At 40.4% G+C, this 15,766-nt stretch overlaps 1 protein-coding gene and 1 long non-coding RNA gene across 4 annotated transcripts in view; one reads left to right on the forward strand and one right to left on the reverse strand.

Moving 5' to 3' along the window:
* smg1 (SMG1 nonsense mediated mRNA decay associated PI3K related kinase) overlaps positions 1–15,766 on the forward strand; it is a 134,471-nt gene that overhangs the window by 81,648 nt on the left and 37,057 nt on the right. For both annotated transcript variants that reach the window (XM_068003214.1, XM_068003215.1), the window contains exons 39-51: positions 630–852; positions 1,439–1,685; positions 2,778–3,007; positions 3,678–3,926; positions 5,853–5,991; positions 6,083–6,192; positions 6,346–6,564; positions 8,104–8,297; positions 9,614–9,786; positions 10,515–10,794; positions 11,604–11,876; positions 12,267–12,501; positions 12,604–12,830. In XM_068003214.1, coding sequence (XP_067859315.1) covers positions 630–852; positions 1,439–1,685; positions 2,778–3,007; positions 3,678–3,926; positions 5,853–5,991; positions 6,083–6,192; positions 6,346–6,564; positions 8,104–8,297; positions 9,614–9,786; positions 10,515–10,794; positions 11,604–11,876; positions 12,267–12,501; positions 12,604–12,830 — 2,799 coding nt within the window. The remainder of the gene's footprint in view (positions 1–629; positions 853–1,438; positions 1,686–2,777; positions 3,008–3,677; positions 3,927–5,852; positions 5,992–6,082; positions 6,193–6,345; positions 6,565–8,103; positions 8,298–9,613; positions 9,787–10,514; positions 10,795–11,603; positions 11,877–12,266; positions 12,502–12,603; positions 12,831–15,766) is intronic.
* The window catches only part of LOC137340632 (uncharacterized), a 74,422-nt gene that overhangs the window by 5,524 nt on the left and 53,132 nt on the right, over positions 1–15,766 (reverse strand). The window lies entirely within an intron of this gene.

The following is a 15,766-nucleotide window of genomic DNA, read 5'->3' on the forward strand; positions in this document are numbered from 1 at the left end:
AGCAAAATTTGGCCCAAAGTATCACCCAGAGCAATTTGCAGAAAGTCTTTTGTATCTTTGTACATGAGTTCAGACCAGTAATCTAAGTCAAACCATACAATGTTTTTAATGGAAGTAATCTGTTTTATGGAAATAAATACATGGAGAAATCTTTTTATTTTGACGAAATTATTGAGATCATATTTGAAGGAGATAAATTATTTTCTAGTTTTATCTGCTGTAATGGTTAATCTGAAGAACTGGATACTTAATAAATAAGTAGCTCAATATGGTTCAGATTTCCCTTGAACCCTTGTTCAGTTTTCCTTTTTCTCAAAATTTGGACTAGCTTTTTGATTAGATTTGAATGTGTTAACCAGAATATGCATCTCAGTTTGCATACAAGTAAACTGATTCCTTCTCCATAACGGGGCTAATGCAGAGAACGTCTTGTGAAGCCCTGTTAATACATAACTTGTGACTATCCTTCTGTATCAGCTGTATATGTTTTTAGGTGAGGAATTATCTTTAATGTTTGTGGAATTTCAACCAAAATGTTAGACTAATTTGGGGTGAGCTGTTAATGTATTCTGCAGTTAAAAGACCTTGTTAAATGTGACACGTTTCAGTCCTAACTTCTTCTGTGTTAGGGAAGAGAAGATGGCCATTATGAGGGAAAAACACACAGCCTTGATGAAGCCAGTGGTATTTGCATTGGAGCATGTGTGCAGCATTACTTCAGCTCCAGCAGAAACTCCTCATGAAAAGTGGTTTCAGGACACCTATGGAGAACCAATTAATAATGCTTTGGAAAAACTAAAGACCCCATCCAATCCTGCTAATCCTAGCAACAGTTGGTTGCCATTTAAACAGGTAAGATTTGTAGCAGAACAGTTTGCTGGTGGAAGAGCGTAATTGACTGGATCTTTCACAATTAACTTTTACTGATTAATAAAAATTATCACTGGAATAGTGTGCACAGTTTGATGGAATGTGCTGCTTGAATTTTGCTCATACAGATTTCAGATTGCTAGTTTCTTCAACCAGTTTTCTTCTGTTTTGAAATAAAGCCTACCACAGCAACTTGGTGATAGCAAAGTCAGGGAAATTTGATTGAGTGTTCAGTGATGGGGTTTCAATTTTTTTTTAGTGTTAGGCTGGGAGTTTGATTCTCTTGAAATCCACTATGCTGTCTAGGAGCATATTTTAATCATCATGTTAGCTTCAAAGTTACAATATTATTTGACTGCTGGGTGGAAACTGGAAAAGTGAATATGACACTGAAGGGTATGCTATTGAGGTTAGAGTTGGGAAACCTAGTCATGGCAGATTGGAGAGGTCAACGGTATTGCAGTTGGTACAAAGCAAAAGTGTATTTTTTTTCTTCAGTATTGATGTACATATGAAAAAGGCCTCCGATGCATGTAGAATAACGTACACCGTTTCTAACACATTACAGATAATGCTGAACTTACAACAGAGAGCTCAGAAACGTACCAGCTACCTGTTGCATCTGGAAGAAATCAGTCCACGAATGGCTGCAATGTCCAACACAGAAATTGCCTTGCCTGGCGAAATTTCAGCAAGGGATGCAGTCACAATTCAGAGTGTTGGCAATACCATTACCATTCTTCCCACCAAAACAAAACCAAAGAAACTGATGTTCTTGGGCTCTGATGGGAAAAACTACCCATATCTGTTTAAAGGTAAAATGAGAATGGATGTATATTTTTTACACCACTAATACCAAACTTAATGTGATTCTTTTTTAAAGTACTCCATTAATTGTTTTCTTATTCTCACAGGTAGGATCTGAGGGGGTGGGAGGAATAGAAACCATTTCTTGTGCTGTCTGGTTTGACACATGTTAACTGTCACGTTGTTACAATTGATATGTAATTTACTTTTAAGAGAGGACCAACTTTGGAGCTACTTCCCCTGGTGTAGAATTTCAGAAAAATTACAAATCCTTCATTATCAATGCACAACTTAACTAGCCTGTCAAATGAATTCGGGGAGGGAAAAACAGGAAATCATAAGCACTTGCTGTTTAAAACATTTTAAATGTTTCACCCTGTTATTGCCAAGATATTTATGGCTCCTTTCCAAATTATATAAGTGCATAGTTAACTGATAAAAGTTTTGCTTGGTGCAGACCCTGCTTTTATTGGGAAAGTGCCTTTGAAAGCTTTATTTGACTGAAGACTCCACTTAACCTCAAGTGAGAAATGCTGTCGGCAATTTCAAAGGGGAGAATTATCTTTACTTATTGGGCTCTTCCTCCTGACTTTCTTGCCATTGCATCATGTCCAATTCAAACCCAGCATAGCCAGGTTTTGCTCTCGTGCATTGGAGCAGTTTAAAAAAACAAGTGTACCTTTGGATAGGATTGGTTCATTTTTCAATTGTGTATCAAGAATAATAGCTCTACGGGTCTGGTAGCTTAGTGTTGGCTTCTCAGCAACTGGTTTGTGGATTTATAAGCAAACTAGGTCAAGGAGGCTATATAGTGTACTGTCAGAGAAGCTGCTTTACAGGTGCAGACGGTAGAGCAAAATGTTATCAAATTCAGTTCTTAAGGTTAGTGTATTTTAGTTTGATACTTCTAGTTCCTTTGGCAATCCACTGACCCATCTTACTGACTTTAAACTTTAGAAATTTGATTTCACATTTTGTGTAGTCATAGAATTGAATATTGCCTGATGTGGTTTCTAATGAAAACTACCTGTGTTCTTTTAAATTTGAATGGTGCAAACTTTTTGATGTAAATAACCAGATCCTATTCCTTCTATTCACAGGGCTGGAAGACCTGCATCTGGATGAACGAATAATGCAGTTCTTGTCGATTGTAAATACCATGTTTATAAAGATTAATCACCAGGAGACTCCACGTTTCCATGCCAGACATTATTCTGTAACGCCATTGGGTACAAGATCAGGGCTCATTCAGTGGGTGGATGGCGCCACTCCTCTCTTTGGACTTTACAAGCGTTGGCAACAAAGAGAAGCTGCTTTACAGGCACAGAAGGTAGAGCAAAATGTTTCCAAATTCAGTTCTTACGGTTAGGGTTGTTTTTGGTGTAACGTAGTTCTAGTTGCCTTGGTTTATTGATATCATTGCATTTCAGTTTCCAGTTCGAAGAATGGTAATGCTTTAGTTAAATGTTTGTCTTACATAATCATGTGCAGTAGAATTGAGTGAATCCCTATTTGACAGCCTTAATTACTACTATCCTCATTGTTAAATGTAATTGTAAATATCCACTTACCAAAAGAAATGGTATGCGAACATGTGCAAGACTTTTAATTTGACCATTGCAATCTCCCTGTATACATCTTGGCATTGATATTAACGGGAGAGCTGGAAGGGTGTGGGGGAGCCCAGTAGTGGGCGACGAACCTGGCAAGGCCGGGGACGTGGAGGCCCTGCCGATTTTAAATAACACTTTGCTGACTCCCACCCGACACCCGGCCAGATTGACTGCCTGGCTGGCAAGTGGAAGTAGAAATTAAGCAGCAGGAGACCACAGCTGGGGGCCCGTGGGAAAGATCCCTGGCATTCAGGAGATCGGCGGTTCCATTGGGGAGGCTGGAGCCCTTGAGTTTGTGCCACCAAAACTCTTAGTTTCCCCTGAAAGTTTATATAAATGTAAGACTTTAATTGTTCATTCTTTCAGAGTGTTTATTTCTTTTTCTAGAACCAAGATTCTTACCAGACTACTCAAAATCCTGCTTTGGTACCCCGGCCCAGTGAGCTGTACTACAGCAAAATTGGACCAGCTTTAAAATCAGTGGGTCTTAACCTTGATGTCTCACGACGTGATTGGCCTTTGAGTGTAATGAGTTCAGTCTTAGAAGAACTGATGGAGTCCACACCACCAAATCTTCTTGCAAAAGAGCTATGGTGTTCATGTACTACTCCAGATGAGTGGTGGGGTGTTACACAGGTATGAGAAAAGCCTTCTAAAATGTTTGAAGTCCTGAATGAATACTTATTGCCTTTTCATTCTTCACCTATATGTAAACAATTCCTATACATACATACATGAGTGAAGCATTTGGGCAATAATGTATTGAATGCAGCAACATCAGCACATTTGCCACATTTAGCATGGTATAGTCTTTCATACATAGGAAATCATTCAAAATTGTACTTGCATTTGAATTTTGCAGATAATTAATCAATTTTCCGGGAAAAATTGTACCGCTATTTTAGGCAGTTGATAATCTAACGTTATGCTTGGTCAGTCTGCATGGACTGGCACATTTGGTAATCGACAATAACTTGGTGTAGTTGCTAAAGTGAATCTATTCCCAGGTTTTTACTCAGCCATTTGGGTAATACCAAAGCTGAGTTTAAATCTGGGAGACTTAGTGAGTTGGTCCAGTACTCTGACTTATTGTTACTTTAGAAAATGCTTTTGTTCTCTTTCAGCCTGTTAAATTTGCAACTTTACTGATGTGTTTCTGGAGAATATTCTTGTGGATGTTGTAATGCCTTATAACAGTGGAGGGTCTGGTCAAGGAAATTGTGTGGGTACTGTAAAGGGCACAAAGAAATAGCAAGTGCCCTCTTGGAATGACTATCAGAATCATTTCATCCAAAAGAAGTATTAATTGAAAACCCTCTTGTTTCCAGGTTCATGAGTGGGAAATATGGTCCCGAGGTGGGGTCAGGACCTGAACCTGATTTTACATGAGCTTGTGCACCTACCTTTTTGAGTCATAATATACGCAACCTAAAGCTGTACACTTGGAAACAAGCTTTGTGTTTAACTGAACTGTTGCAATAAAGGTTACCAACTCCAAGTATTTCAACATTTTTCCATCTTGTGATCTAAAGATAGGGGGATATTGAAGCCCTTGTCTAAATACCTCCACAAAATGGTGTCTGATTCTTTAAGTGGAAGGTACTCAGTCTTTCTTTGTTTTGCTGTCAGTTTCTTTGAAGGAGCAGCAGCTTGGAAGGAAGGAACTTATATTTATATAGCACCTTTCGCACCTCATGACATCCCAAAACACTTCACAGCCAATGAATTACTTTTTGAGGCATAATAACTATTTTGGCAGATGTGAAAGCCAATTTGCACCCAGCAAGGTCCCAGCCATGAGATGATTTAATCTGCTTTTTGGTGATGGTGATAAATATTGGCCATGATACTTGGAGATCTTCCTGCTCTTCTTTGAATAGTGCCATGGAATCACTTAACACACACTTGAACAGGCAGATGGGGCCACAGTTTAATGTCCCTCCTAAAAGCTGGCACCTTTAATAAAGCAGCACACCGTCAACACTGCACTGATGTATCCGCCTGGAGTAGGTACTTGTTTACTATAGAGCTCAAAAATTAGGTTCGCTTATTTAAGCGGGTGGTGGAGTATATGCTTGCATTGTTATGAACAGGCAGTAAGAAACCCAAGATTAGTTGAGGATCATTCTGTCTGTCCACCACTGCATCTTTGCATAACCTCAGAAATACTAACCAATAAATTATCTGCAAAAGTGCCTCATGGAGTAATCTTAGAAATTTGTCAAGCACTGTAAAACCTGTTGAAGTCAGATCCATTCTTCCAGGTTCCTTTTGAATCTTCATGGGATGAGAAACCTGTTTTATCTCTTGGAATCATCGTTCCTTGAGTATCCTCCCCATACTGTGCAACAAAGCAACTAATTCTCAGGATGATGTTTTCAGTCTGAAATCCGTGTATAGAGTTAGCTTTTTTAAACATAGTTTTCCATTTTTGTAGTTTAGTTTGTGTTGTTTCACTTCTACAGAACAAAAAGTACAGAAATTTGCTTATCTTGAAGGTGGATTGCTTGAAATTTTTCTCGTTCTGTTGTGTCTTGATAATGAATGCTATTTTATTCCTAGTCATATGCAAGATCAACTGCAGTTATGTCCATGGTGGGCTACATAATTGGACTTGGTGACAGACATTTGGATAATGTACTTATAGACATGACAACTGGAGAAGTGGTGCATATTGACTACAATGTTTGTTTTGAAAAAGGTACTTGTGTATACTGAATTTTTTTTCTGCAGTGTTACATCCTGCTTTTTGTACAATAATGTTTGACATTTTTTGCTCTAAATATTTTTAGGCAAAAGCCTAAGGGTTCCTGAGAAGGTTCCATTCAGAATGACTCAAAATATTGAAACAGCGCTTGGTGTGACTGGAGTTGAAGGATTATTCAGACTTTCTTGTGAACAGGTTAGTTTGTTAGCTGAAAGTTACAGCAGTCCTTTAGTGCTGCATATATATACATGTATAAATCATGTCACATCACCATATAAAATAAAATGCTTGCAGACACTGTCCAACTTCAATTTCTTCCATCCAGCTGTTTTTTTTGTTCCCTGTTAGGTAGTCCAAATAATGCGACGTGGTCGAGAGACCCTCTTGACATTGCTGGAAGCGTTTGTGTATGATCCATTGGTGGATTGGACTGCAGGTGGTGAAATTGGATTTGCTGGTGCTGTGTATGGTGGAGGAGGACAGCAAGCTGAGAGCAAGCAGAGCAAGAGGGAGATGGAACGAGATATTACCCGCAGCCTCTTCTCTTCCAGGGTTGCTGAAATTAAGGTATCCAGCAGTGAGAATAGTTTATAATCTTCAAAAATAGTGAACCTTCACTTAGAATTCAACGCTAGAAAATCTGAGTCTTTTTCAGTAGACATTTGAATTAGTAATTTGTTTATTATGTTTTAATGAAACTAGTTTGAGAAAAAGGTTGAGATATATGGACCAAACTTCCGTTTGGGAGCTGGTGCACGTAGTAGGCATGGACCAATCGTAGAGATGTGAATGAGGTGGAGTGAGGTATTCCCAGCCTCCTGTTTAGTTTTACCGAGATTCTGCTGGATTGGTACTTCAATGCAGGATCACCCAGAAGAAGGTCGATCAATTATATATAGTGTTTTACAGGCGCAAGGCCCAGTCGAAGGGTGGGCCTTCCCTGGGGGGGGGTATAAAATAAACACTGCACCTGTCCAGTGCTGGGGCAGTGGGAGACCAGGAAAATTGGCTCCATAACAAACACAACTAAAGTAAACTAAGATAGTATAAGTTATTTGGATGTAGATACTGTGGCAATTATTTGCTACTGTAAAGGGAAAAAACTAAAGAAAATCGGCACAAACTGAACTTTTACCTAGGGTGCCAAGAGAACACCATTAATTGCCGTACATCTCCATACCCAAAAACATAATGGTCCACTGGGGAGAATTAACAAATGTTGAGATAGTTAACAAAGATTAAGGAAGGAGCTGTAGATTTGCTTTCTTTCTCCTCAGTGTCTAAACTTTGGGTAGATAGCAAATTTGTTTGACTGAAGCTTTAAGATGATTTCAGAGATCTTGTATGCCCAAAGGTGTAGCTTTAAAATAATTCTGAACAACTCAAAAGGGGATGACTTGTTTGAATTTAACTTAGTCATGCAGCACGGAAGGAGACAATTCGGCCCATCCAGCTTGTGCCAGCTCTCTGAAAGAGCTACCAATTAGTCCCACAGCCCTAAAATGTTTTCCTTTTTAAGTGGAGATCTAATTCCCTTTTGAAAGTTACTATTGAATCTGCCTCCACCACCCTTTTAGGCAGTGCATTCCAGATCATAACAACTCGCTGAGTAAACAAAATTCTCCTAATCTCTCCACCTGGTTGTTTTGCCAATTATTTTAAATCTGTGTCCTCTGGTTACTGACCTGCCAGTGGAAACAGTTTCTCCCTATCTACTCTTATCAAAACCCCTCATAATTTTGAACACCTCTATTAAATCTCCCCTTAACCTTCTCTGCTCTAAGGAGATCAATCCCAGCTTCTCTAGTGTCTCCACATAACTGAAACTCCTCATCCCTGGTACTATTCTAGTAAATCTCTTCTGTGCCCTCTCCAAGGCCTTGACGTCCTTTCTAATACGTTAGCTGAGATCGAACCAATGATTTATAAAGGTTTAGCATAACTTCCTTGCTTTTGCACTCTTCTATTTATAAAGTCAAGGATCCCATATGCTTTTTTAACTGCTTTATCAATGTGAAGTGGTTTGACTTCTTAAAATGTGAACTGAATGTTTTGTTTTCTTAAGTTTGAATTTTTGCTTCTTTCCCTCGCCCTTACACACAAAAGGTGACCTGGTTTAAGAACAGGGATGATATGCTGGCAGTTATTCCTAAACTTGATACAAGCCTGGAGGATTATCTGAATCTCCAGGAACAGCTGACAAAAGTGGAGAAACTGCAGGGTAAATTGCTAGAGGAAATAGAATTTCTGGAAGGAGCTGATGATATTTCTGACCACCCAGCTCACACATTGGAACAAAGGTATGCCTTTTTTTAAAAAAAGTGTGGGGGGGATTTTAATTTAAATATCTTGCCAATTTCCCCCTCACTTGAAGAATTGGACACTTGTTTTTGTGGGATTGTGGCTTTTAATTTCTTCCATAAAAACTAAATGAATTTCTGATATGCCATACTTCATAGGTGGAATTTACATCCAATTTTTGTTATGTTGCTGAATTAATAGTTTTACAACAGGCATATTAAATTTAAAACTTATTTTTCACTGATCGGAAAACTTGCTGAATATTCTCCAAAACTGAGAATTGTCTCAAAGTCTTGGTCACCGCTGAGGATAACTCAAAGTTGACTATAACAAGCTTGATCTCTCAATGGACGGTCACTTAGTTTTGTGTACTTGTGGAGTAAGCCCATCCATATTCCAGTAGTTAGTATGAATATCTGATATCCTTTGAGTGGAACTGTAAGAAGTGGAAGTTTTAAAATGAAGCACAACTTTAGAATCTGAGGAAATATATTTCTTGTGGTAACTAGTAATTAAATGGGAAGAATACATAAAATGGAAAAATGTTTTCTTTACTTCAGAGCTTATCTTAGAAGTTTGAAATGTTATTTAAAAAAGGGCCTTGAATTATTCTATTTTAAAGATTGCTTTATCAGTAAAATCAGCTAGTAATCATGCCTGTATAAAGGATCCAGCTAATATTTAGAGATCATAACCTGCACAAAGCCAGAATGTGTGTGTTGTATTTTACAGTTAAAATTCCTACTTAATTACTATCATAATGGAGAAAAGCGCTCTCACCTCTCAGAATCTGTAAGTGGAAGGTCAGTGACTACTCCTCCAATGTGGATACCTCCCCTATTTTTTTTTGAAGTAGTATGTTTTTCCTTTTCTCCTGCCCATTTTTTCCTCTCCTGACCGTGCTGCCTCATGCTTGGGTACCATTCCATAGGTTACCACCTTGGGTACTGTACCCAAATATCGAGTGTTGCAGGCTATTCCCCCATGAAGATATTACAGCTGAACTCAATTTTGGTCCTGCCCTTGTTAAAAATACACATTTTATATCAAGGGTCCTGATACCATGTTCCTTTTGAACTGAAATATTTTACTTCCTATCCCTTGTTCTCTGCATCTTTCCCATTGCACAACCTAACAAAGTGGAAATGAGGAAATATAATCTCAAGGAAAAATAATTATTTTACCTTTTGTTGGCAACTAAGGCTACATTCACTTGAATGTTTTCTTGCCTTACTGGCAGAATTGCTGAAATAGCATAGGAAGTGAAATGGTTTTTAATGCTATCCATACTATAACTTGTTCATCTTACATTTAGATATTCAGAACATACCCAGCTCCAGTCTCAGCAGCTGGCTGTACAGGATGCAATTCAGGTGAAGTTGAATGACTTTGAACAGTGGATTACACAATATCAGGCTGCCTTTTCAAGTCTAGAAGCTACACAGCTTGCAAGTCTGCTTCAGGATATCAGTACTCCACTGGACCTAGGTAATGGCCATCCACTGACTGACTATTTATTCCCTGGCAATGTTTCATATGTAAAATATTTAAATCTATTTATTGTCTTAGTAGGTGTTAGGTGCTGAAATAAAGCATGAAACAAACCTCAACAATTGGACATATAGCTTGCCACAAATAACACATTTGAAATGTAGACTTTCTTGTCATGTAGAGTGGACTGAAATTTTGTATTTTAAAACAAGAGCATCATGATTAGTTCTGCGTGTGTGAGCCTAAATACTGTTTTAATGCACCTTCTATTTCCATTTAGGAAAATGGGTATATTGGGAATTTTCCCCACCCAGTGTATACTGAGTTTAGCAATGGTGACAGAACCACTAATGCTGTGGTCCTATCACCAATAACCTGGAACATTTTTCTAAATGGCTGACGTGTTGCAGTGGATAAACTGAGCACACTACCAATGCACCTTTGTACCCACCTGTAAACCTGATTCCATTTCCCAGACAATATGTGGTATAGATAGACATTTCTGCTCACTATTACTTATGTTCAATATTGCATGTTGGCTATTGGAAATGAAAGCCAGACTGGAGGTGATTGGGAATTATTTTCCTAACTTTTGAAAATCTAAAACTTAAAGCAATACCCGTAGGCAAGTGAAGGTACATTTCAGCCACCTTACCTTTTAATTGCTAAATGTAAAAATAAATGTCTTTGTAGTTTGAACATTTTCTTCCCTTGTTTTAACGTAGGGGCACCAAGCTATGTACCAGCTACGACGTTCCTCCAGAATGCAGGTCAGGCACACTTGATCAGCCAGTGTGAACAATTAGAAGGTGAGGTTGGTGCACTGCTACAGCAACGTCGTACCATCTTGCGTGGCTGCCTGGAACAGCTGCACAGCTATGCAGCTGTGGCTCTGCAGTACCCAAAGGCAGTTTTCCAGAAGCATAGGATGGAACAGTGGAAAACATGGATGGAAGAACTGATTTGTGACATGACGGTGGAACATTGTCAGGAACTGTATAGAAAGTGAGTACAATGTTAAGTGTGGTGGCAAGTTAAAATGGAAATTGAATTTGCTAGCTAATTAAACTATTGTGGCCACTCAACATGAAAGAATAGAAATATCTGTGCTGAATTAGTTGATCTCAGTGGAGTTGTAATTGGCATTTTATTGGCCTTCGTGCCTCTGACCTAATAGAAAAATCACTCCTGACCACGGTCTAGTGATGTCTGCTTTTAAGGACATGTATGCCTTTAAGGACATTAGGTGAGGACAGAAAAGATGTGATTGTGATATCCCCTGGTCAAAAAGACTGTTAACACTCCTGTTTAAAGCCACACATGAAGAATGGCAACTTGAGGGAGGTGCCAGAGGATTAAGAGTACCTGGAGAACTGTACCTCCATATGTCCAAACATTCTTTTGCGAGGGCAGTGGGGAGGTTATAAAGGCTTGTGTAGCTGTTCCCTCTTTTATTAACACGCCATTTTATTTATCTAGATCTTTCTTATCTGGCAGTAGAACCCATTTTCAGGTCCAGGTGTGGAATAGAGTGGTTGTACATTAAAAGAAAAACCATACTGTGGTCCAGAACCCCAAATAAAGATGTCCTTGAAAGCACATTAGTGCAAGAGCCATAATTACATTTGGTAGCTAGCACCTGGTGGGAATTATTGACTCAATCACAAATCTCTTTAGAAGAAACACTTTTCTATTTGACAAGTGGATGTGGTGTAGATCCATTCGAGGCAGTGGACCAGTAAACTGCTACAATATGCTATAAAGCTAACTAGGAATGTCTTTAATATATAAAACATAACATGTTTGTTTTCTAGGTACGAGATACAATATGCTCCCCAACAGCCCACAACAGTATGCCAGTTCATAACTGCTACTGAGATGACACTTCAGCATTTTGCAGCAGATGTTAACAGTCGGTTAATCAGACAGGTTGAGCGCCTGAAGCAGGAATCAGTAACTCTACCTGTTTGTGAAGAGCAGTTGAAGGAAATTGAACGCTGCATAAAAGTTTTCCTCCATGAAAATGGTGATGAGGGATCCTTAAGTCTTGCCAGTGTCATAATCTCTGCCCTTTGCACATTAACAAGGTATAGTCTGACTTATAGATGTTAGCTGAGGCAAGTGAAGACCCTATAGCAGCTATAGCTTATCTTAAGAATTGGCTTGTCTTAAACTGCCTTTTTTTAAAGAACAGTTTCCAAATTGTATTGATGGTCTTCATGATCCAAATTTGTCATTCTTTTGTCCAATTTGCTATTTTTAGGGGGGAAATGTTTTCAGATTTAAAGTGTTAATAGTTGGTTTGAGGATCTGATCTTGACTTTTTAAATTGTGGCTGCCATCACAGTATGTTAAATCCCATTTTGTACATAATTAGATTAAAACTGAAGGTTTGCCACAGTTGTAAATCATTTGTGTACATAGTAAGTTCTTGATGGCTAGTATGTACATCTATAACTGGCTTTGTTATGTTGTAGGCGGAACCTTATGATGGAGGGAGCTGCCTCAAGTGCTGGGGAACAGCTGGTTGATCTGACTTCCAGAGATGGTGCTTGGTTTTTAGAAGAGCTCTGTAGTATGAGTGGCAATGTTACCTGTCTTGTACAACTTCTTGAGCAATGCCAGCTAGTCCCACAGGATCTTGACATCCCAAACCCTATGGAAGCATCTGAAGCAGTTTATTTGGCTAATGGAGTATATACTTCTCTGCAGGTTAGTGTGGTTAAGGGAAATCTTTGGGGTGTCTGTGTTTTGCTAACTTAACAAAAGGGTGAGTTTTTTTTTAAAATTAACACTGGATATGATTTTCAACAGGAACTAAACACCAACTTCAGACAGATAATCTTTCCAGAAGCGCTTAGATGTATGATGAAAGGAGAAAATACTTTGCAGAACATGCTTAATGAACTGGATAATATTGTTGAACAGACAACTGATGGGGTTTCTTTGCAAATGCTCATAGATTCTCTGCAGGCTTATCTGAGAAATGCTGCTATGGGAATGGAGGAGGAAACCAATGCCCATTATATTGATGTCACCAGGTAAATGAACTGTTGCTTAAAGCATTCTACATGATGCAAGTATTTTATTTTTAACACAAGAAAATATGAGCTGCATTTAACAGTGCAACAGGTCACTGTTTTGATAGCACTTCCAGTTTCAATTTTCCAGTTAAAATTATCCAGCGTGGTTTTAGTTTGGCAGTTTTTTGACGAGACAAGACTCATGATCAATGCCTTTATGTTGGTGGGCAAGTAATCCTGGACTAATAATCCAAAGAACATGAGTTCAAATCTTGCCGTAGCAGATTGAGAATTTGAATTCAGTTTTTTTTAAAAATCTGGAAATAAAAAGCTGGCATCAGTAAAAGTGACCGTGACCCTGTCAGACTTTCGTTAAAAACCCAACTGATTTACTACTGTCCTTTTAGGGAAGGAAACCTGCTATCCTTACCTATATGTGACTCCAATCCCACACCAAAATGGTTGACTCTTAACTGCTCATTTGAAGTGGCCCAGCAAGCCACTCCATTGTATCCAGAGCAACAAGGGATGGGCAATAAATGCTGGCCTTGCAAGTGATGTCCACACCCCAAGAATGAATAATCTTTAGCTGCTGTAAATGTAGCACTAATAAGTTTTGAGTGATTTGCATATCCTATAGTGGGAATACTCAAATTAGTTTGACAGGAGGTCTATGGCCAAAAAATGCTGGTGATGCTGGCATCTGGAGTTCCTAAATAAAAGTTTTGTTACTTGTATTACATAGCACAATTTTAAACGTCAAAGCAACACTGACTTCAAACCTTAGCAATCTCCTTTATAGCAGAGGTGCTGGTCATGTGGGATGGGAGGGGAGGTATGTTGACATCTGTTTTGGAGGTGGCGGTACAGTGATATACAGTCAGGAGGGAGTGGCCCAGGGAGTCCTCAACATTGACTCCAGACCCCATGAAATCTCATGGCATCAGGTCAAACATGGGCAAGGAAACCTCCTGCTGATTACCACCTACTGTCCTCCCTCGGCTGATGAATCAGTCCTCCTCCATGCTGAGCACCACTTGGAGGAAGCACTGAGGGTAGCAAGGGCACAAAATGTACTCTGGGTGGGGGACTTCAATGTCCATCACCAAGAGTGGCTCGGTAGCACCACTACTGACCGAGCTGGCCGAGTCCTGAAGGACATAGCTGCCAGACTGAGCCAGCGGCAGGTGGTGAGCGAAGCAACACGAGGGAAAAACTTACTTGACCTCGTCCTCACCAATCTACCTGTCGCAAATGCATCTGTCCATGACAGTATTGGTAGGAGTGACCACTGCACAGTCCTCGTGGAGACGAAGTCCCGTCTTCGCACTAAGGGCACCATCCAACGTGTTAAATGGGATAGATTCAGAACAGATCTAGCAGTTCAAAACTGGGCATCCATGAGGCGCTGTGGGCCATCAGCAGCAGCAGAATTGTATTCCAGCACAATCTGTAACCTCATGGCCCGGCATATTCCTCACTCTGCCATTACCAATAAGCCAGGGGATCAACCCTGGTTCAATGAGGAGTGTAGAAGAACATGCCAGGAGCAGCACCAGGCATACCTAAATGAGGTGCCAACCTGGTGAAGCTACAACTCAGGACTACATGCATACTAAACAGCAGAAGCAACATGCTATAGACATAGCTAAGCAATTCCACACCCAACGGATCAGATCAAAGCTCCGCAGTCCTGCCACATCCAGTCATGAATGATGTTGGACAATTAAACAAATGGGAGGAGGAGGCTCTGCAAACATCCCCATCCTCAATGATGGCGGAGTCCAGCACGTGAGTGCAAAAGACGAGGCTGAAGCGTTTGCAACCATCTTCAGCCAGAAGTACCGAGTAAATGATCCTTATCTGACTCCTCGTGATATCCCCACCAACACAGAAGCCAGTCTTCAGCCAATTCGATTCACTCCACGTGATATCAAGAAACGGCTGAGTGCATTGGATACAGCAAAGGCTATGGGCCCCGACAACATCCCGGCTGTAGTGCTGAAGACTTGTGCTCCAGAACTAGCCGCGCCTCTAGCCAAACTGTTCCAGTACAGCTACAACGCTGGCATCTATCAGACAGTGTGGAAAATTGCCCAGGTATGTCCTGTCCACAAAAAGCAGGACAAATCCAATCCGGCCAATTACCGCCCCATCAGTCTACTCTTAATCATCAGCAAAGTGATGGAAGGTGTCGTCGACAGTGCTATCAAGCAGCACTTACTCACCAATAACCTGTTCACCGATGCTCAGTTTGGGTTCCGCCAGGACCAATGTGCCTCCAGACCTCATTACAGCCTTGGTCCAAACATGGACAAAAGAGCTGAATTCCAAAGGTGAAGTGAGAGTGACTGCCCTTGACATCAAGGCAGCATTTGACCGAGTGTGGCACCAAGGAGCCCTAGTAAAATTGAAGTCAGTGGGAATCGGGGAAAACTCTCCAGTGGCTGGAGTCATACCTAGCACAAAGGAAGATGGTAGTGGTTGTTGGAGGCCAATCATCTCAGCCCCAGGACATTGCTGCAGGAGTTCCTCAGGGCAGTGTCCTAGGCCCAACCATCTTCAGCTGCTTCATCAATGACCTCCCTCCATCATAAGGTCAGAAATGGGGATGTTCGCTGATGACTGCACAGTGTTCAGTTCCATTCGCAACCCCTCAGATAATGAAGCAGTCCGAGCCCGCATGCAGCAAGACCTGGATAACATCCAGGCTTGGGCTGATAAGTGGCAAGTAACATTTGCGCCAGGCAATGACATCTCCAATAAGAGAGAGTCTAACCACCTCCCCTTGACATTCAACGCCATTGCCATTGCCGAATCCCCCACCATCAACATCCTGGGGGTCACCATTGACCGGAAACTTAATACTGTGTCTACAAGAGCAGGTCAGAGGCTGGTTATTCTGTGGCGAGTGACCCACCTCCTGACTCTCCAAAGCCTTTCCACCATCTACA

Source organism: Heptranchias perlo, chromosome 22 (assembly GCF_035084215.1).
Source record: "Heptranchias perlo isolate sHepPer1 chromosome 22, sHepPer1.hap1, whole genome shotgun sequence".
NCBI classification, from domain to species: Eukaryota; Metazoa; Chordata; class Chondrichthyes; order Hexanchiformes; family Hexanchidae; genus Heptranchias; species Heptranchias perlo.